Below are 21,642 nucleotides of genomic sequence, written 5' to 3'. Positions count from 1 at the left end.
CAGTATCAAATCATAGCTATAATCAGCACTACAACTACAAAGGGAAAATCCAATCACTACAAAATTTTATAATAATTTAAAATGACAAAATTACATCATGATAATACTAACTGTGGGTGAAAGTATTATATAAAATAATTATAGGCAGAACTTCAATATGGTATAAACTGTATATAAAATACTCTACACACAACTTAGTTATATGTATCATAAATTTGGCCAAATGTTTAATTATGATAACTATTCTCCTTTAATTCATAATTTTGCTTGCTATTTTGAAACTGGAAAAAAAACTTTAAGGAATTATTTGAAAGACCACATGTCTTAAAATAAGGCGATTTGAAATCTTAATTGTTTGTCTTTTATATATTTGGGTAAGTTCAAATAATCTGCAAGTCAGGTTATTTAATATAAAACTACCCACTAAAGTAATTCTTTCAGACTTCACTAAGAATTTTATTCTAAATAATCTGGAGAAAAGAAAAATTGCTTGAATGTTGTATTTGCTATCTATAGCTTTGTAACAGATTGCCATATACTTAACATCTTAAAACAATGAACATTTATTATCTCACAGTTTCTTTGGGTCAAGCATCTAGGCCCAGCTCAGCTATGTCTTCCATTTTAGGGTTTTGTTTTTTTTTTTAATTTTTTAAATTTATTTATTATAGTCACAGAGAGAGAGAGAGAGAGAGAGAGGCAGAGACACAGGCAGAGGGAGAAGCAGGCTCCATGCACCGGGAGCCTGACGTGGGATTCGATCCCAGGTCTCCAGGATCGCGCCCTGGGCCAAAGGCAGGCGCCAAACCGCTGCGCCACCCAGGGATCCCCCATTTTAGGGTTTTTTACAAGGTTGTAAAGAAGGCAACGGCAGGGCTCTTGGCATCTCTACTGATGCTCAACTGGGTAAGGGTCTCCCTTCAAACTTAAAGGGTTGTGGGGAGAATTCAGCTCCTCAAGGGTTTCAGACTGAGGACCTCAGTTCCTGGGTGTTGGCCAGAAGCCACCTCTGTTCCTTGTCATGTGGCCTTCACAACAGGGCAACTTACTTCAGCAAAGTGTGCAAGCCAAAAAATAAAAACAAAAAAAATAAACAATAGAGAAAATGTGCTAGCAAGTCACATTTAAAAAAAAACCAAAAACCTCATCATGCTAGTGATATCCAATCAACTTGGCTTCATTCTACTATTTAGAAGATAAGTCACTATAGTTAGCCATACATCACTAGAAGAGGTCTACAAGGGCATGAGTACTAGAAAGCAGGGATCATCTTAGAGTCATCCTGACACAGATGTGCTCAGCGTATTATCCTTGATGTAACTTTTCTTATTTTCTTTCTCATGGGTCGTGCTCTTGAAGGGCAAAGAAATCAGTGTTGTGAATGGAGAAGGGACCAGAACATATGTATTTTTTTCCATTGTTCATACAGCAGAGTGGTAGGTTGATGAATGATACAGCCATAAGCTTGAGGCTTTTGTAATACTAAAAGACATTGTAATAAATGATCATGACAGAAACCATTTCATAAGGATGATGAACCTCAAGGTGACATCTTTGTTTTATTAATCATCGTGTTGAGTGGGGATACAAAGTGAGAGTGAGTTCAGTTGTGCTCAAGAACTGTGGATGAGGCTGTAAGTTAGGAATGGTGGGAGAATCAAAACAGATGGAATATGAAATCTGGAGCAGCCTTAGGGAAGAAAAACTGGCAAAAGATCCAAAATGTTTAAAAGTGGTTTGGGGGAGGTTTTGCAGTTCAAAATGCAATTTAGTCAAGATAGACAAAGAGACTGTCTCTTCCATAGCCTTATGAAATTTTCAGGAAAAATATCCATTAGTTAGGAATCATTTGAAGTGAGGGTGTATGATCAGATACGTTGGTACGATTGATGTTAAGGTAAAAGCAGAGTAGCACCAACACTCATCTTTGTGTAGCATCAAGTTAATCAGTATGTATGTAATGTAGTATGTAGTACAAATAGAGTATCCTGTTACGTAGTGTATAGTATATAATGTAGTATGAATAGAGTATTGTGCTATGGCTGAGAAAACATCACCTTAGTGTTCACAACACATCAACTGTGTGACCTGATCAAACAAAGTCTAACTCGGGGATCCCTGGGTGGCGCAGCGGTTTAGCGCCTGCCTTTGGCCCAGGGCGCGATCCTGGAGACCCGGGATCGAGTCCCACGTTGGGCTCCCGGTGCATGGAGCCTGCTTCTCCCTCTGCCTATGTCTCTGCCTCTCTCTCTCACTGTGTGCCTATCATAAATAAAAAAAAAAAAAATAAAGTTGTTTAAAAAAAAAAAAAAAACAAAGTCTAACTCAAATGTCAGAATCCATAGGCTTAACTTGGCCTACACTATTGTTTGGCCTATACTTTAAACTCCAAAGACTGCTTAATCTCCTGACAATGCTTGGTTTTCTTATCCTATCCATTTTATTCATATAAGGTACCTGCATAAGAGGATAAAACAAGCCTTAGAGCAGGGGTTCTCAACCTTAGCACTAAATATTGACTTTTTGGATGTTATTGACATTCTTTGTTGTGAGAGGCTGGCTTCTACCCACTAGATCTCAGTAGTATCTACTGCCTGTACCGCCTCCTCAGTTATGACAACAAGAAAATGTCTTCAGACATTGTCTGATATCTTCCTGTAGTGAGAGGAGGAGGGATAAATTACCCATGGTTGCATTGCCTTATGTTGCGGATCATTGTGTGGGCAAAATAAAGTGTAACATCTGAAAGCACCTGAAAGAGTGATTAAAGCATTATAGACATTGAACAAATAAATGATAGTTTTCCTTTATATATTTGACATTGGAGAATAGTATCATACATGGAATTAACTTGATAGAAGTTTACTGAAATATGGATAGTAAATAATACTACCTTAATAATAATAATTTATGTGAGCACTAATTTGAGAAATCATTGGTTGTAGGTGTTTATGTGTATATATAAAAGCTGACCCTCACCTCTGAAGTCAATCCAATCAAGCTTTCATTACTGTCTCTTCCAATCGATACCATGTGCCTCGAAGAAGTGCTTCACTTTTTCTTTTTTTTTTTTTTAAAGATTTTATTTATTTATTCATGAGAGACACAGAGAGAGAGAGACAGAGACATAGAAACAGAGAGGGAGAAACAGGCTTCATGCAGGAAGCCTGATATGGGAATCATGCCCTGAGCCAAAGGCAGATGCTCAACCACTGAGTCACCCAGGCATCCCTGCCTCACATTTTCTAAGGGACCTTATCTATACTATATCTTACTTACTAATGAAATGGAATAACAATGCCATGTATATCAGGTGTTGGGATAATTCATTCATTCATTCATTCATTCATTCATTCATTCATTCATTATATATCTGTTGAGGATTTGTTACATTCCAGGGACTGTATAGGAAATGTGAGACAGTCTCTACCCTTCTGGAAATGTATTAGTGGAGAATTAAATGATGAAATAATTATAAAATTTACTTACGGAATGTAACAAATATTCTGGCAATAAGGAAGGATAAAAAGGATAAAGAATGATAGATGATGCTCTCTTAGATAAATAGTCAAGGGAATCCCTTATTAGAGGTCAGTATTTGAGCAGAGCAGTATGGCTATATGTAGGGAAAGGGCACCCCAGGTAGGGAGCACAGTAAGTCTGGAGACCTGAAGACATTAACATTCTTGGATTGCTCAAAGCACAGAAACAGACGGGGGTTGCTATTGAAGGAGTACATTGAATAGCCAATTCGTACATTTTTAGTTTTTATATTTTTTCTTATCTTGAAATATCCATTTTTAGTAAACTCAAAAGATGTATATAATGTAGGATGTGAGATGAGTTCTTAGGTGATATCATGCTGCATGACATGTTATTAAAGAATAGTTCCATAGAGGCAGCTATCCAAGAAAATGGAACAAAGTTGAAATGGTCTTGTAAAATTTCATTTGGGATAGCAGTGTTTTGTGGCTTGAAGTGTAAAGGATGAGAACAGCATGTAAATTCCAAGAAAGCAGCACAGAATGGAAAGAGAATTTACAGTGTGTCAGACAGGGTGGCAACATCTTGTGGCATGTGGCTCCCATCTCAGTGATGGGAAAGGTATGTCCTGTGCCTGCTTCTTGCCTGTGGCACACCACAAGGGAGAATGAGTTGGCAACCACAGCCAAAATACATCAGTAGCAATTTTAGTATATGGCCAGCCACGATTTTCTTTTTTATTTTCCTAAAATTTGATTCTTTTAAAATTTATCCCAAAGGACTGAGTATGAAACATGGAAAAAGGGAGTTTGGAGGGGACAGGAAGAGAGAGAGTAGCTATGCTACTTAATGCTGTTTTTGGATTAACCATATTGGATTTAGAATTTCAACAAAGGTGACAGGCATAATGAAATATTTTTTTGTCTGACTTTTAAAAGCTTTTTAAATGTGCATTTGGTGGTTAAAATTTACCTAATTGAGAATATCACACGATGAGATGAAAAATCTCAGTATCAACAGCACAAAGTTGAGAGAAGGAGGGAGTGAAACAAAGTACAAAGGATTTACAGTGGAGGACTGTTGGAGCAAAAGTCTATAATGCCAAGGATCTAGGAAGGAGGAATACTATCAAAGCTGAAGACTTAAGTAAAAATAAAGACAGAATACAAGAAAAGAAAGGAAGGAGGGTAGTGTGGAAGATGTCAACCACCTTCTTAGGTGCACTTCCACCTTCATGGTACACTTGAAACTCAAGAAAAAAGTAAATTAACAATGAATCTTGAGTTCAATCACGAATATCACAGTAATTTGCTTTTTGTGTATTTGCACCATGTTTATTCAGTAAAGTGACTTCAGGTAGAGTCAACTCTACTTAAGATAAGTTTAGAGCATGGACGCAGAAAAGTTAACTGCTAGTCTTGGGACTGTAGCAATTAGTGTATGAATTTATCATTCTCTCTCCAAGGAACTTATTTTGAGTTAGCAAATTATATAATCAATACAGAAGCACTCATCAAAATGAGCCCAATTAATAATTATGGTCTGGATCAAAAAATCAAAATATCATCAAATATGGTGCAGGGTACATATATTAGTCTGATGGTCAAAGTTCATTAGCAATCAACAAACTAGTACAGTTCACATAGGGACTTTTCAACATAGGATCTTATTTATTTAACATAGAGCCTATAGGAACATAAAAATTATTTTAAATAGGGTTAACAATTAGTTTAAAAACAAAAAGAGTAGATGTTTGCATGTTGTGTCACCCGTAGTGACTGAAATAATGTTTGCTATAACATGATGATGCTGATACAGCCAGCAGTCATTCCATAACTAAACCATTGGGATGAGAAGTGCCTTCTCACTATCAAGAGATATTAATTACATGAGTGCGTTAGCCAGAGACACATCCCAGTAAAATTAAAATGGAATAAATACACTTTTAAACAGTAGTTAAAATGATCAGCTTTTGCAAGATTTCGTGGCGATTTTTATGTTTGAAAAAATTCCTTCTTACTCATCACCTTATGGAAATTAATAATTGGCTTAATCCCAGTCTTTTGATACCATCTTTGCCTTGCCTGTGTGTACACTCTATGTATACTTTGCCTGGCTTGCCTCACTTTCTGTTTTCCAGTTGTATACCTGAACATCTCTACTTCTAAGCATTTTGCTGATCTCCTGTTTGAGCCTCCCACTACTATCCCCCAAATCCAATCCCTGATGCTCCTCCTCTGACACAGTTTCTAGTTCATCGTTGTCCACAATGGGCCCTCACTTCAATTCAAGGGCTGTAACTGGGCTTTCACTAACATTAGGCCAGTGTGCTTATATAACTTTACCTGACACGAGTCCCCATGCCTGGAATTTCAGTTAGTTTTAGGGAAAAGAATTGTTCACAGTCTCTATCTGTAAAACCTTCCAAGGGTGACAAGAGATTCCGGGAAAAGTCAACTATTTGTTTTGTTTTGTTTACACAATATAATCTCTTGATTTGTGGTGGGTGAAAATTAAGAAAAATAAAGATATACTGATGCAGAAACCAGACTTTGGGTAGTGTCTGGATTTGAATTTGCTAGAAGCAGTAGTATTTTTCTTGCAGACTGGAAAGAGAAAACCACTCCCAGATGTCTTAATTTTTCTGACTAACAGAAAAGCCTTCACAATTTACATCATGATGGGTTCAATTAGCACGAGTCTTGTGATTCATTTGCAATCTAAGCGAACAAATTCTAGCCTAAATTTTTACAAATGTTTGTGGTCAGTGATGTGTTTGGCTTTTGAAGGTCAAAGAAATTAAACAGGAACTGGTAGCTAGCAAAGATATCTCAGGAAGTTTCTTACTCCTTTCAGTTTAATAGAAGATACAGAATATATGTAAACTGAAGTTTCTGTAAACATTTCCCTAACTTACTAGTCTAATCACTTTCTTTGTTTATTGATCTCATGTGGTCAAGGAAAGTAAATATTCTGTAACCTGCTCTCTGTTGTGTTATTAAAGAGGAAAACTAGCACAGCACTTTTTTTTTCAAATGCAATTCTAACTTAAAAATTTTCAAACTAAGGTCATTCTAAAAAATTATAGCCTATAATTTCTAATATCTATCTCTTTGTTCTTACTATTTACAGATTTGGTTAAGCTGTACTATTCTGATGTACTGAGAAAGAATGCTGAGCTCATATTTCAGGCATGATTGTAGAAAGAGAACCAATAGAAGCATGGCCTTAACATTTTTCTTCTACCTTTCAACCAGAATTCGTCCCAGCAAATTGAATAATGTTTTGCTCTCTGTTCTTTCTTTCCCCCTTCTAAGGAAATATAGCTGTTTCACATAACAAAAAAGTTTTCATAAATATTTTTATTTAAACTTGTCTAATTTCCTATATATTTTCTTAACATTTGTTTTATTTTTAATAATTCATTCAGAATACATAACATCTGCTTAAAATATTTGACCAAATCAGTACTATCAACGTAAATCAACAAACCAATTGCAATGCAGGAAAAAACTGCCATATAATTCTTATGTAACCCTTCACTGAATCACTGTGAGGGACTTATGTTTGGAAAGCTTTTAATTTTTGTTATAAAGTTCCCAGAACCAGATGTGAAAATTCACTCATATCCCACATTGTCTAGTTCAAGCAGCTGTAAATTATTTCATGGATTACACTTGAATGAAATGAAAGTCCTGAGATTATTTCATGTAGGCAGCTGTTATTTCCTTAAATTAAATCAAAACAATTCTTTGCTTGATTAATTCTTGGTTATTTAGATTGTATAAAGATAAAGTGCTTACAGTCTTTAGTCATAAATTTGTTCATTTTTTTCAGTAGTGTCCCTGTGAGTCAAAGGATGCAGCAAAATTTTATAGACTACATTGAAAAATAAACTACTGCTTTGTGCTTTCTTCTATGAAAAAAATAAGCATGGCACTCTCTCCTTTTTTAAATATAATATTAACATAATGTATCATTTCACTGGTAGAGAAAGTTAACATAAGAATTGTCCCTGCTTGATTTTAACTGTTAGGCTGATAATTTTATCAGCTTCTCTTGCCATGTGGTCTATAGCTTCAATCCACACCTCTTCCTAGCCCTAGACTTGTCCTTCTGTCTACCAAACATCCGGATGGATATCTCCATCACAGCACATGCCAAACTAAAGATATTCTCTTTTCCTATATTCCCCAAAAATGAAATGTGGAGAAACCTACTAGGATTTCAATCACAAAACCTACTGAGTCTTTCTCGGAAATGACCTTCTAACACATTTCTCTTGCTTCTTATTATGACTTCCTCATTCCAAGCCCTCAGGTGCTTATACAGGTACTACTTTGATAGACAAATCTTCCTGCCTCATCTGTTTGCAGTTTGTACTTTTCCAAAGGGGTGGAGGCAAGTACAACACATGTATTCAAAAACCAGTTTTCATGGGACTCCTGGGTGACTCAGCGCTTGAGCGCCTGCCTTCGGCCTAGGGCAGGATCCCAGGATTGAGTCCCACATTGGGTGCCCTACATGAAGCCTGCTTCTCTCTGCCTGTGTCTCTACCTCTCTCTCTCTCTGTGTCTCTCATTAATAAATAAATAAAATCTTTTAAAAAAATCAACAGTTTCGAAAAGCCAATTTCACCTAAAAGATCAGTTTGTCAAATAATCAATTAACCAAATTTATCAAATTGTCCTGAAGTCTTAAGTCTTCCCTTAAGACTGGTGTCTGATAAATGCTTTTAGTAAAGTCTCACAGGAACTCAGGGCTATCCTTAAAAAAAAAAAAAAAGTCCTATAGTCAGCAAATAGCAATGAATACTCTGGGCTAGACATACTTCTAAAACACTGAGATTATGATAGTAAATGAGAAAGGTTTAATTCCTATCTTGAGGAATCAGAAAAGAAACAAATTTTTTATTTTATTTTATTTTTTAGCATTTTATTTATTCATGAGAGACACAGAGAAAAAGAGAGAGTGAAACAGAGAGAGACAGAGAGAGAGGCAGAGACACAGGCAGAGGGAGAAGCAGGCTCCATTTAGGAAGCCCGATGTGGGACTCCATCTGTGGTCTCCAGGATCAGGCCCTGGGCTGAAGGTGGCACCCGGGCTGCTCCAGAAACATTTTTTTTAGAATAAATGAATAATTGCAGTGGTGTATGTATGTTGTCTATGTATATGTGTGTGTGTGTATATATCTGTATATATTCAGGTACATATATATATTCAGATAGTGATAAGGGCTATAAGAAAAAATGAAGCCAGTTAGCAGGATAGCAAGTAATGAAAGTAATCTTTTGAATAGAGTTGGTGAATATAATTATATTATTCTCATGCATAGTATTCTCACTATTCTCATAGTATTCAATGACTGTGTTCTTATTTGCATCAATTTAAGGCATATTAATTTAGTTTAAAGCTAAAGGATATAGCATAATTTAGTTTATTTAATAATATAATTTTTATTAATATATTTATGAAATATATATTCTAGAACAGCACTGTCCAACAGAATACAGTGTGAGCCACAAATTGGAGCAACATATGTCATTTTAAATTTCTAGTAGTTACATTTAAAAAAAAAAAGGAAAAAGAAGTAGGCTAAATTAGTTTTTAATAATAAAGTTTATTTAATCCAGTATATCCAAACTATTATTATTTCAACATTAGTCAATGTAAAATTTATAAATTAGATATTTTGTATTATTTTCTTCATATTAAGCCTTCTGTATCTTGTGTTTACTCTTACGGCATATCACAATTCCAACTAACCATTTTAAGTGCTTTATAGCAACATATGGATGGTGACTAAAGAATTGGCTGGTATAGTTCCATAATATATTGATAATATTAACTATATCAAATATATCCTTGATATTTAGTTGAATATACAATTGTATGTTTTTATGTAAGAGAATATTAATGAGAAATGCACTTATAGTTATGAATAATACATTTATAAACTTATTTACTAAATATGATTGTTGAATATATTCATTTCAATGAAGAATATTTTATCAAGATATATATTACATATAATATCTCTGTGTTATAGAGATCATAACATTGTGTTCAAAAAGATTATTTCTGAGGATGCCTGGGTGGCTCAGCAGTTAAGCAACTGCCTTTGGCCCAGGGTGTGATCCTGTAGTCCCAGGATCAAATAAATCCCACATTGGGCTCCCTGCATGGAGCCTGCTTCTCCCTCCGCCTATGTCTCTGCCTCTCTCTGTGTGTCTCTCATGAATAAATAAATAAAATCTTTAAAAAAAAGAATATTTCTAAAAATTTTGCATAGCTTTAGAGAATTATTTTAATAAATATACCTACAGTTCTCTTTTTAAAACACAGATTTGATCACTTTAACTCCCTTCATTATCTGAGACTAAGCATCTCAGGTTATAGACAAATAGCTACATAACATTCCCCAAAATACTATGTACTTTTAAATCTATGCATGTTTTCATGTTCTTCCATCCCTCAAAAACCTCCTTCCTAAACCTCCTTCCTTTACCACCTGTTCTGGCCTATATTCGTTTACTCACATCTTATTTAACATATTCAGATTTCTAATAATTCCTTTATCATTCAGATTTCAGTTAGAAAACTGAAAATATTTCTACATAATTAAAATAGAATGGTGCCAAGTGCTAATAGACAGTATCTGGCAGTTTTTGTCTTTTTTTTTTTTAACCTTAATTCATTGCTTTCTTGTTTTCCATAACATTTAAAACATTTGTATCTGTTTTGTTTCTGTTACAAATCACATTATATTATAGTTACCTACTTTCTTAAGTAGACATTAACATTCACTAAATAGTTTGATTTTGAAGTATCAAAATAGAGAAAGAATATTTTTTTAAAATTCCAATCAGATTATTTTTACATAATCATTCTCTACCACTGTTGTCTTAAGAATCATGAGATTCCCTGGAGAAAAATGTATTCCTGATTGCTTTAAAGAAATTTCTAGTTGGCTAGTGTCTTTCCTTAACAGACTGAATTTGTATCTGTTTACCACCAAAGATGGTATATGTTATATTGACTTTATCTACACCACTGTGCTGCGTATGATGGAGAACTATCTTGGAGAATATTTAATTTTTAAAAAAGGCCCAAAGGGGAAAAAAAAAAAGAAGGAAGAAAGGAAGGAAGAAAAGAAGGAAGGAAGAAAGGAGGGAAGGACAAACAAAAGGGAAAGAGGGAGGGAGGAAAGAAGTGAGGGAGGGAGAGAGGAAAAAGGGAAGGTAGAAAAGACGGAAACTTTGATACCATTGATGTTCTCAGATTCAAAGTTTTCTATATTTAGAAAAAGTGCTCAGCATTTCCTCCCTTAACTTATTCAGCTTTGAAAATTCCTGGACAGGACCTTCCTCAAATTCTTTAATTTGTTTTTCTTTGTCTCTTTCAATTTGTGTAAACTTTCCAAAATTTTTAAAGTTTAGGCATTTCTGTTTCCTTCTTTTGATTATTTAATCCTAGACACCTGCTCCATATAATAAAGTTGTTAAGGAAATGGAGCTATGGAGACCTAGATTTGTGGGGTTTTTTTTCCCTTTGCAAACTAAACATAGATTATTAGTATCCTTCTGTGACCTTCTGTGACTAAACAGGATGTAGGATTCTTCATAGTATCACCCTTTAGAGCTTGGCAAGTACTAGTTTTTAGGAGCTTATTGACTTTCTGCGGCAGAACTGATATTGGTAAGGAATGAAAGGATGAGTATTTCTCAGAGTGAGCCTTCTCCCAAGATTTCAAAAGCCAGTTGCACTACCATCATCACAGCTGTGCTGGACAATCCACAGCCACCACAGATGCTGAGGTTGTCTTAGCTTACAGCATCCTGAAGTCTCCAATGAACCAGAAAGTACATTCTAGCAGGCTTCATACTCTAGGGTTCTCTTTTTCTCCCACGTTGTGATAGTTACTCTGAAATAGAGAAAAGAAAATGATACTCAGATGAGGACGGGGTGAATGGGCTATCTTCAAAAGGCCTTATGAAGTATGTGTTTTGAATTTCCAAGTAGGAAGAGAATTCTGGCATGGAGCTTCTACTGTTTGTTGGAGGACGGGGAGCAGGTGGGAGGAAGGTTTGAGGTATGTTCTGATTGGAAGTTGTTGGTGTGGGGAACCTGGAGACAAGGTAACTAGGAGCAGACTGTGTTATGCTCTTGGTTTAGGGAGCATATTTGACTTTCTCTTATTGGTTCTGAGTTGCAAAAGGGGATAAAAGGAGAAAAGCTGGCCTTTATGAACCAAGTCCTGAATGTTTTGGGGCTAACTGCTGCTTAGGCTTCACTGGATGATTCCAACAGAGTTTGTGAGTAGTGTTCTAAGTAATGTCCTATGTGGTCTTTCCGCTGTCTGTTTATATGTTCAGTCTGTAAGTCTTCTCTTTTAGACATTCTCTCCCTCGCAGGAAGTTGACCAAAAATCCAGACCTTCAGTCTTGATGATTGTTCACTTGTCCCCATAATCAATTGTATCACAAGGGCTTCTTTATCTTCTGAATCTTTTTGATGTTGTATCCTCATGGTGATCACCTGAAAAGAAAGTGGCTGCGTAGAATCATTCAAAACTTGCATTAAGTATTAAGATTGAATATTAAGCTGATAAAGTTAAATGGACTGATGTCAAGACCACTGTGACATAAACAAGAATAAATATGTCCATTTAAGATGCTTTAGAACCAAGAACCTGAATGTCCAACCAAGGCCAAGAGAATAATCCCCACAGGTCATAAAGATCAATCTTACAGAGCCAAATAGTTTTTTTTTTCTTTAGATGATATCTAGCCTCTTCTAACTTACCTATTTCATTAAGCCACGTGCAGCAAAAAGTATTCACAATAGCATAGATACTATCATGATTAGTGAACAAGAAATCTAAATTGTCCGTTACTACTCTTGCCAAGGAATTAAGACTGATTTATATCCCATCTAGATTATAAGTGGTATAATTTTATAACTTCTGCCGAAGTTAAAATGACAACGCCTTACAGTCTTTTGTTTGTATAATTCTTACTATTGGAAACACTACTTTGATTGTGTAAATATTGAACTGGTGACACCTCCAGGTAATGTGCTTGAATAGTCAAGAGTAGCCTCATTTTGGAGCTTGGGTCTCAATTGTAATTTCTAGACTTAATGATTTATAGAATTAGAGTGTCTGTGTACAGAGAAATTTTGTAATACTATTCTTAAAGTGCATGAAATAATAGACAAGCAAGACTAGCTAGCTATCCTGGCTGCAAAGGAAGTGGTATCCGGTAGGAACACACAGATATCCAGGAAGAAAGGAATTATTCATGACATGAGGTTAGAATGAAAGCCTTACATTGGCTGGTTTACATATTTGTATTTCTATTAGTCCAGATGGCAAATAATTGGCCCATGATCTTAGGAATGTCCTTCTTCTTTTCTGTAAGAGAGAGATGCTGGCAAAGTCACACATTGATCTGTTCAAGGTCATTTGTCCCTGTAGGTACAAGTGCAAACACCACTGGTTATAATTTCCTTGATCTCATTTCCCCTAGATTGGAATTTCCCTTAGATTTTCATCATTAGGGTCTAGTGAGGAAGACCACATCCAGCAATAAATAAGCTTAAAGGTTATTGTTGGGATAATCTGAGATTGATGCTATAATGATTAAGCTCTGATCTAATTTTAGTAAGAGAGGAATAAAAGAAAAAGGGCCACTATGCATGTGCAATAACCAGGGGTCTCTAGCAAATGAAGAATGATTATAAGCAGCAGATAAAAAACAAAATAGGAATTAGGCAGAGGTTTTGATCCAGCATCTCCAGAAGCTCTCTACCATGTGAGTGGATTATTCTAAAGTGGAATCTTGGGTCATCTGTCTACTGTGAAGATCAACTGCTTCTAGAGAATCCCTGAGAATCTTTGGCTGAGGTCCCCTATTAGGTTAGTCTTCCAATTTTGTTGATTCTGGATTGCTTCTTTAGTTGTGAAATGTGAGTGAACCTAAGGGCTTACTCCAGGGAATTTTACTTCTGTATCTGTTGTTAACAATATATGATCGAATCCCTTCCAATGAGGTTCAAGAGCAGTTTTTCCCCGATATATCTTCCAATAGATGAAACCTTATAATTGAATATCATGAAGAGGCTGTTTAAGATGACTATTTGAATGCACCCTTAACCTATAATATTTTGTGATGTCTCTGTGCATGAGTATAATGTCATAGGTAAAATCCTTAAATGTCTGGGCCTTCCAGTTACCAATTCACAGGGAAGCAAACAACGTGTCCCTGAGGGAGCAGACCATACTGCATTAAGGGTGGGTAAGAGTACCTTTGGTCAAAAGAGTTCAAGAATTTCTGAAAGTTTTGTTAGTTTTATTTCAAAGATGTCATTGATTCTTTCCACCTTTTCATAAGTTTGTAGGTGGTAAGACCAATATGGTTTCTGAGTAAGGGGTAATACCTTCCAAAGTTCTTTTATAGTATTTTTTGTGAAGAGTGTGCCTGGGTCACTTGATATAAAAGTGATATTCCCAAAGTTAGAACCACAAAATTGAGCAGATTTTCAGCAACTGTAAAGACTGTACTTTTTGACAAAGAAATGTTTCAATCCATCCTGAAACTGTATAGACATACAATAACTAAAACAGAAATCTCATGGAGAGTGGAAGCCATCTAAAATCCTTCAGAAGGTGTTCAAAGGGCCCTCAAAACTCTGGTTTCTGGCCATGTCCAACATTTACAATTCTTCTAGAATTATTCTGGTGACAGGCCCATGTGATTCAAAAATTACCTCAGCTGTCTTTTTTTTTTTAAAGGTTTTTTTTTAAATGTATTTATTCATGATAGACATAGAGAGAGAGGCAGAGACACAGGCAAAGGGAGAAGCAGGCTCCATGGCAGGAGCCTGATGTGGGACTCGATCCCCGGACTCCAGGATCGTGCCCTGGGCCAATGGCAGGCGCCAAACTGCTAAGCCACCCAGGGATCCCCCCTCAGCTGTCTTTTTAAAGTTTAAGCAGCCATGTAAATTTAAAGTAGTAACTAATTTATCTGTACTATACTGAGTAGTTTCACAGAGAAATTTAGTTAATATCCATTGGAAACCATCTACTGCCACCAAGCAGCTGTCTTGAGAGCACTAGAGATTATCTAAATGAAGCTAGAACCACATTTTTTCCTTCTTATTTTTTTTCAGAATGAGGGACTAAATGTTGGTATTTTATAATGGTCTCTGAATTCTTTAAGGATTTATCTTTTTGAGTTTATTAAAGGCTATTTGTTTGACAAAATGATCTGCTAGAGATTATTTTCTTTAGCTCCTATGTTATTTCTTTTTTCATGAATCCCAGCTTTTATAATCACTATGTCCTTTTGAAGAAAAAGTGCATATAAAAGCCTCTTAAACATCTTGTCCGTTTTTGATGGGGGTTCCAACAAGATTGGCCCCTTCGTTTCCAAAGCATTCCAAACTCATATATATATATAAATATATTAAATATATTTATATATATATTTTAAAGTGTGCCTGTGTATATATTTACTCTGTGTTGTTGTGTCTAGTTGACAAGCTCAAGTAAGTCCAATAATTCTGCCATCTAGACTAATTTTATTTCATGTAGACGATTATATTCCAAAGACAAAAAGGTAATAGCATATTCTGCTCCAATTTGAAGTTTTGAGGTATGATCTATCAACAAATAATATTAGGCCAGACTTTCAGTGGGAGTCCTCAAAAAAAAATTAATGGGAGATAGCAAGTTCCCTAACTGAGCTAAGAAAATCGTTAAGGTTCGCTTCTTCTGGTAAGGGCAGAAGAGTACATATCAAGGTGTTGCAGTGATAAATAGCAACATGAGGACAAGTCACTAACAGTATCTCATAGAGGCTAATTAGCTAGCTGAAAAGTGCTGTGTTCTTAGATAACAGTAATGTCTGTGTTGTATGAGGAACACAGAACCATAAGATCAAGAGAGAAGGCTATATAACTAGTTCAGCAAAAGCATCAAGTTTTGAAGTGGTGCTTATTGCCTTAAACAAGGGGAAGAAGCTTTGACAATCAAGTAAATGTGGTGAGTTTTTATGACTCCCATGAAATTGAGTTAAAACTCGATGGGCTTGCCCAGATTGCCCATATGCAAGTAGACAAAAAAATTTTAGTTGGTATTGCCTGTGAAAGGAGTCTATTGAGAAGTCTTCTTCAGATAACAGAAATCCTATTTATGACTTAAACTAAAAGTCATCACAATCTCAGGAAAATTTGACATTTGTTGGTTACAATATCCAGTTAAACCAGAAATACTCTTGATTGTTTTGTGAAGGGTCTAAAATGTTTGGATAGTCTGTAGCCTTATCAGGGAAAAAGTGACTTCCCTCCTTATATAGGTTATAACCTCAAATAATGGGTTTTATTTTGGCAAAATTGTAATTTATCTTTTAAACTTTATGTCCCTCTTTTGCTAAGACTAAGAACAAAAAAATGGAATCGTTTTTACCAGCGCCCTTGTTCTCTGAATAAAGCAGGAGATCATGTACATATTATATCAGGACCGAATTGCAAGGGAAACTAAGATATTTTTAAGTCTTGACTGAGGACCTGGGAAAAATAGGAGGGGGCTTCAGTGAATCTTGGTCATGACTATCTCAGTATATTGTCCTCTCCACCTGAAAAAAAGGGGAAAAATTAAGAGTGAAAACAGAGAAGACTTCAGATGTGTTATTAGAGGCTATTGCATGGGGAAACTATGAAGGCAAGCTAATTACAAACAAATGGTTTTTAATTCATTTGAAAGACTATGTCTTTTTTTGATTGGCTCTGAGTTGGAAACAAAGGCAAAAATAGAGAAGCTGGCAGTCGCTGACCAAACCCTGACCATTTGGGGCTAATGGCAGCAGAGATTTTGGTGTGGTTTCTTTGCAGGGTTAAAGAAAGGTGGCAGATCCATGTTCCATAGTCATAGATGATAACCTGCCCATTGTTTAAATGGATTCAGCCTCTCACCATTTTTCTCCTGTAAATTTTTTCATATGTCTTCAACTACATCTAGAAATGCTTTGAAAAATAACTCATACATGAGGCAGTATTTCTGCAAAGTGGAAATATACTTAACTACTGGCAGATATCTCAAAACATAGACTCTTCTTCTTAATTCTTTTAGGGCTAATGTTTTTCTCTGCAATTGTTTATGTTGTTACAGAGGATCTTGATGATTTAAGAATGGAGGGAGTAACTACCCTTGTACCTTCTGGGAGCAAATTTAACCAAGGTCGTGCTACTCACCCTGCTGAACCTCAGGCCAAGGTCACACTGAACATCTGTTCAAGGTGTGCCAGGTAAAACAAATCATAGGTATAGTATATATAAACATAATCTTCATTTTTAAGATCTAAGTTTTGATGCAAAGGGTATACTCCTCTGTGTTAAGAATATAATTTCCTCCCAATTATCTTTTGTGCTAACATTGGCAAGGGACTTAGTCTAGTCGTGCAGTTTATCCTTGTGTCGAATGCCACTCAGACCAACAATGAATCAAAGAGTTCAGCTTGTCCTCGCTTCACAGTGAGAAATTTTAAGTCTTCTGTCCCTGAATTTCATTTGCCATCTGCCCTACTGTTCCCTTTCAAAGGAAGAATGAATTTAAGGGCTCTAAAGCTTCAAAGCCACTTTTAAAGCACCTGCATAAAGGCAAGTTTGCCCAGGTATCGTTTAAGATCTGATATTATTGGCCTCTTAACCTGCTCCTCATCTTGTTCACCTCCTGGAAAGAATTTAATCAGCTTGACACTTTTCAGTTTTGGCAGCTGGAAGCAATCTTTGCATATACTGTATGTGGCCAAAGAAGTAGCTTAAGTTACTGCCAAGTCAGCTCCCAGTGCTGGTCTAGCAGAAACTCACCAAATAGCTAGAATTCATTCTTTTGTAGGAACTAAATCTCATTTGCAAAGAGGCTTTTAAGCCTGTTTAAATGATAAAACAAGCCTTCTAACCCTTATGTAAATGGTGCAGATTAGCAAGAACAATGCACTGGCTGGCCAGTTTTATCTCCTTTTCTTTATGTCTAGCTGTTCTATTGTACTGTTTGAGAGGGGATTAGCTGCTTCGAAATAGGGAGGGAGGGAGGGTAGGAGAATCAAATCAGATTCTTGTAGCTTTTCCTCTTTTACCCTTTTGAAATTTTTATTTTAATCGCCACAGGCTTAGAAAAATAGAAAGGATACCTCTTCAAAAAGCAGGGATGTTATTTGAGACCATTAGAAATGCCATAGCACAGTGGAAACATCAATGGAAACATTGCTTCAGACCAGTAATATTTGGGTGAATTGACTTTGATGAGGGCTTCCAAGAAAACTTGTAGCATTTTTGTGATGGTATTTAGGCATCTTGAGTGTACAAGGTCATCTATGTGAAAGTTGTTTAGCATTTAAAAAACTTTTATAGTATAAATAACAAAGATTCAACTGAGTGAACTTTGGAGGTATAATTGGCTTTATCAAATAATTCCTGAATCATGCAGCTTCCCATGTAGCGAACAGAAGAGTTCACTTAGCAACGGGAAAGGAAAGGTTTTTTAAAGGTAGGGAGACTGGAGGTGGGCGGGAGGGGCGGGGGCAAAATTGAGGAGGATTGTTAGCAAAGAATCCATTGTTTTAGGCATGGCTGCCCTCCTAGATGGAACAGAAGGGGTCTCTCAGTAAACTTCCTAGTGCTGACCAGGAGATTCCCATGATGACTGGTTAAAGGTTACACAGTCCAGGAGAGTTGAAACTGCAGTTCGATTAAGTATTAAGTCTTGGTTTACTGACTGAGAGTCTCTACTTAAATGGCTCTATTATGGCCCTGGGGTTTCTTTTTAACAGTATATTTGTTCATTTACAGTTTGACTTGGGGGGGATTAGCATTTGATCCTTCATATCATTTGTAAAAGATTGTTTTATCAAAAAGGGAAACCTATGAAAATGGTATGTTTCCAAGCTGCTGTGGATTTGAATTGAGAAAGGACCAAGCACCCACCTAACCCTGAATCATCCACCATTCAGCTTGCCAATAATAAGAGTTAGACCGTAAGTCGCAAATAACCTATATTTAAGACTAAGCCTTTAACTAATTTATTGAAGAGGTATTTGATTGAAAAAACAATCGATTACCTTTATTGTTTCCTCACTACATAGCACATACCATTCTAAGCACATTAAATACATAAATTTATTTAACTCTCAAGTAACGAAGTTAATTACAGTTGTTATCCTCATTGCGTAGATAAGGAAGCTGAGTCAGGAGTTGGTTAAATTACTTGTCCAAAGTAACACAGCAAGTAGGAGGCAGGACACATTTTCAAACCCAGGTAGTATAGCTGGACTGACTGCTTTGTCATTTTATTTTATTGCTAAGTTGTTGTCTGAAGGTAAAGATGGAAGCCTCAAATGGTTAGAAACAATGAGATAGGAAGAGATTTGGGGTGTTTGAAATAATGGGAGCTCCTGACTTTTGATGGAGTATAGGCAAGCTTGTACTACCAAAAGCAAGATAAGGATGTATTGATTCAGGGAAATGTGGTAAATAGTTTGGACGAAAATACTAGGCTGTGGATTTTAGGGGGCTACCATATTCAGAGTGGAACTAGTATGAGTTAGGAACTTTAGAGAACCTGAGATTTTACCTTATCTGCAATCTGATGTGTTAATTGGCCACTGTTTTATCAATGTGGGCAGAAGATAGCTGTCAGAGACCAAGGACTTGGCACTCCACTGGTCTCCCAATCCACAAATTTTCAGAGAATGACACAAATAGGATAGGAGGTTATCGGATTAGAGAGGAACACTGAGTTTAGGAAAACAGTGTTTTATAATGGGATGTTAGCATTGCTCTACTGGGAGCCTCCCTGTCTCTTCCAAGGCTGTTTGCAATACAGACATCCCTGAACAGAGTGTCTGAAACTAAGGCTGTCAAGTGGCTTTGCTCACCAGATATGTAGGAACCTGAGAGACTCATGGAGGACTATCTCCCAATACTAATTAGAGTGAACTACTTTGGTAATACAGTGATGTGCTAATCAGAGGTTTCCATAATTAATTTTCAGACATCAATTTATATTGTCAGTTCATCTCTCCTAGTTGCAAGATTGACTTTTAAGACTGTGAGGAAAAAAAAAAAAAAAAAAAGAGACTCTTACAGTCTCTTTTGAGACTGTAAAATGAGAATTTTACTTTTTAAGTCATGGCTGAGGCAGAAATCATAAACTGGAGGACTGTGGGCAATGTCCAGTTGTTTTGTATCTTCCTAACATTTAAAAATACCACTGGACTAGTTATTAATTTTACATAAAATATTGGGACTTCTGTCTCATCTTAAAAATCCCTACAGGATGGGGATCCCTGGGTGGCTCAGCAGTTGAGCACCTGCCTTTGGCCCAGGGCGTGATCCTGGAGACCTGGGATCGAGTCCCACATCGGGCTCCCTGCATAGAGCCTACTTCTCTCTCTGCCCCCACCCCTCTCTCTGTGTGTCTCTCATAAATAAATAAATAAAATATTTAAGAAAAATCCCTACAGGTGATAACACTGGGGCCCACATTCTCAGATGATTACCCAGTAGCAGCTTTCCCCCTAGGCCCTTAGACCCTGCAGGTATGCTCCAGTTCACCTCATATTGTCTATCCAGCTTCACTCACTTATAGTACCTGTGTAAAGTCTGTAGGCCTTTGTAACCTCTGATTTGTAGAAATTTCGATGATAAGCAATGAATCAGGACTGGAGGAATGCAGGCTGAGGTACCTCACCAGGCCACTGGGTGAAGATTTTGGTGCCCAGAAAAGGCAGATAATATGGTCTCAGGGTACCTGACTGCACAGGAGTTTATGGTAGGCAGGTGGTAGTTTTAGAGTGACCAGGTGATCCCTCAGAACTCAGAGAGAGTGAGTCAGTCAGTAAGCTGCAGACTAGACCAACATGGAGAACATGGTTGCTCCATTTAAAGAACTATACCCATTGTCACTGCTCTTCTTGAGTGGGCACTGGTACCCAGCCTGGAAGATAATAAGAGATAATGTGGAGTTTATATAGGAAGACTAGACATTAGATTTGGGGCCTTTTAGGATCAGGATTTAATTCTAAATCTCACTGGATTGGAGACACTGTGGTGCTGATGGATAAGAAACTTTTGGATAATTAATGTTCAGTTGTAGGACATAAATATCAACACTTTTCAATGCTTTACAGCAAAGGTAAATAGAAAGACAGCTTCCTTTAAGTCTGGCAAAGGGATTTTTATATGCTCTAAATTACCTAATGTATCATTTGGGAAAAATTATGCAAATATTCAGAAAATCTGGTACTGCATCTTGCAATCCTGGAGAGATAACCTCTAAAGACAATTGAGAGGTCTGGACAGAATAATGCATGCAAAGGCAGCTAGCAAATTGTTCACAGTGCAAGGCTGTCAAGGAACAGGGATTTCCTCTTTTTCTCTCACTCACTGGGATAATTACCATGTAAATACTTAAGCAGTTTAAAATGCTTTGAGTTTTTTCCTCATTTTTTGAGAGGGCTGCATTAAAGTGCTCAGGTATTGAAGAAAAAAGAGCCTCATTTTTCTGACATTCTGGAATTTTCTCCTGCCTTAGGCTTTTAACTAGGGAAAAAAAAAAAAAAAAGTATGTCCATCTTCCAGGATTTATGTATTTAATAAAATGGTCTAAATTGGAAATATTTTTGTTGTTTATTTGTTTGTTGTTCCTTCAAGTTTTAAGGTCAAGAAATCTATTTTGTTTTTGTTTTTTTTTTTTTTTTTTTTTTTTCTCCCATAGAACTGGAGAGGTAAAATGCATAGGTGAGATTATGGTTTTGTTGTGATCTTGAAATAATACTGCAGCTGCAAGATATTGTAGACAAGCTCAGTGAAGATCAATGAAACTTAAGCGATATTCAGAGTTTCTGCAAAGAACCCATCAGTGAGCAAGTTAAGGTTAAGAGGTAGAGTCTACTCTATAGATTGCTATTTTTCTCAATCTTTTTTTCAGATATTGCACCACTTATGCACTACTTACGGAGTCACAGTATGTAGAAATGAGTTTGCATATGATATGTCTAGAACATTATTGCTTTTATAAAGTTGAGGGCATTCAGCCAAAGGCCACAGAGCCCTCCTCATTTGGAACCTGATGGGAAGACATAATCTGTAATGAGA

The 21,642-nt window shown here is 36.4% G+C and overlaps 1 protein-coding gene across 4 annotated transcripts in view; it reads left to right on the top strand.

The window, feature by feature from the left end:
• Window positions 1-21,642, top strand: part of C13H8orf34 (chromosome 13 C8orf34 homolog) — a 395,548-nt gene that overhangs the window by 222,334 nt on the left and 151,572 nt on the right. For 3 of the 4 annotated variants that reach the window (XM_026012287.2, XM_072734592.1, XM_026012273.2), the window contains exon 8: window positions 16,658-16,793. In XM_026012287.2, the coding sequence (XP_025868072.1) occupies window positions 16,658-16,793 (136 nt within the window). The remainder of the gene's footprint in view (window positions 1-16,657; window positions 16,794-21,642) is intronic. The other variant, XM_026012281.2, reaches the window with a different exon arrangement.

Source organism: Vulpes vulpes, chromosome 13 (assembly GCF_048418805.1).
Source record: "Vulpes vulpes isolate BD-2025 chromosome 13, VulVul3, whole genome shotgun sequence".
In the NCBI taxonomy this organism is placed as follows: domain Eukaryota; kingdom Metazoa; phylum Chordata; class Mammalia; order Carnivora; family Canidae; genus Vulpes; species Vulpes vulpes.
The sequence above is the reverse complement of the archived record's forward strand: the minus strand, read 5'-3'. Positions and strand labels throughout refer to the sequence as shown.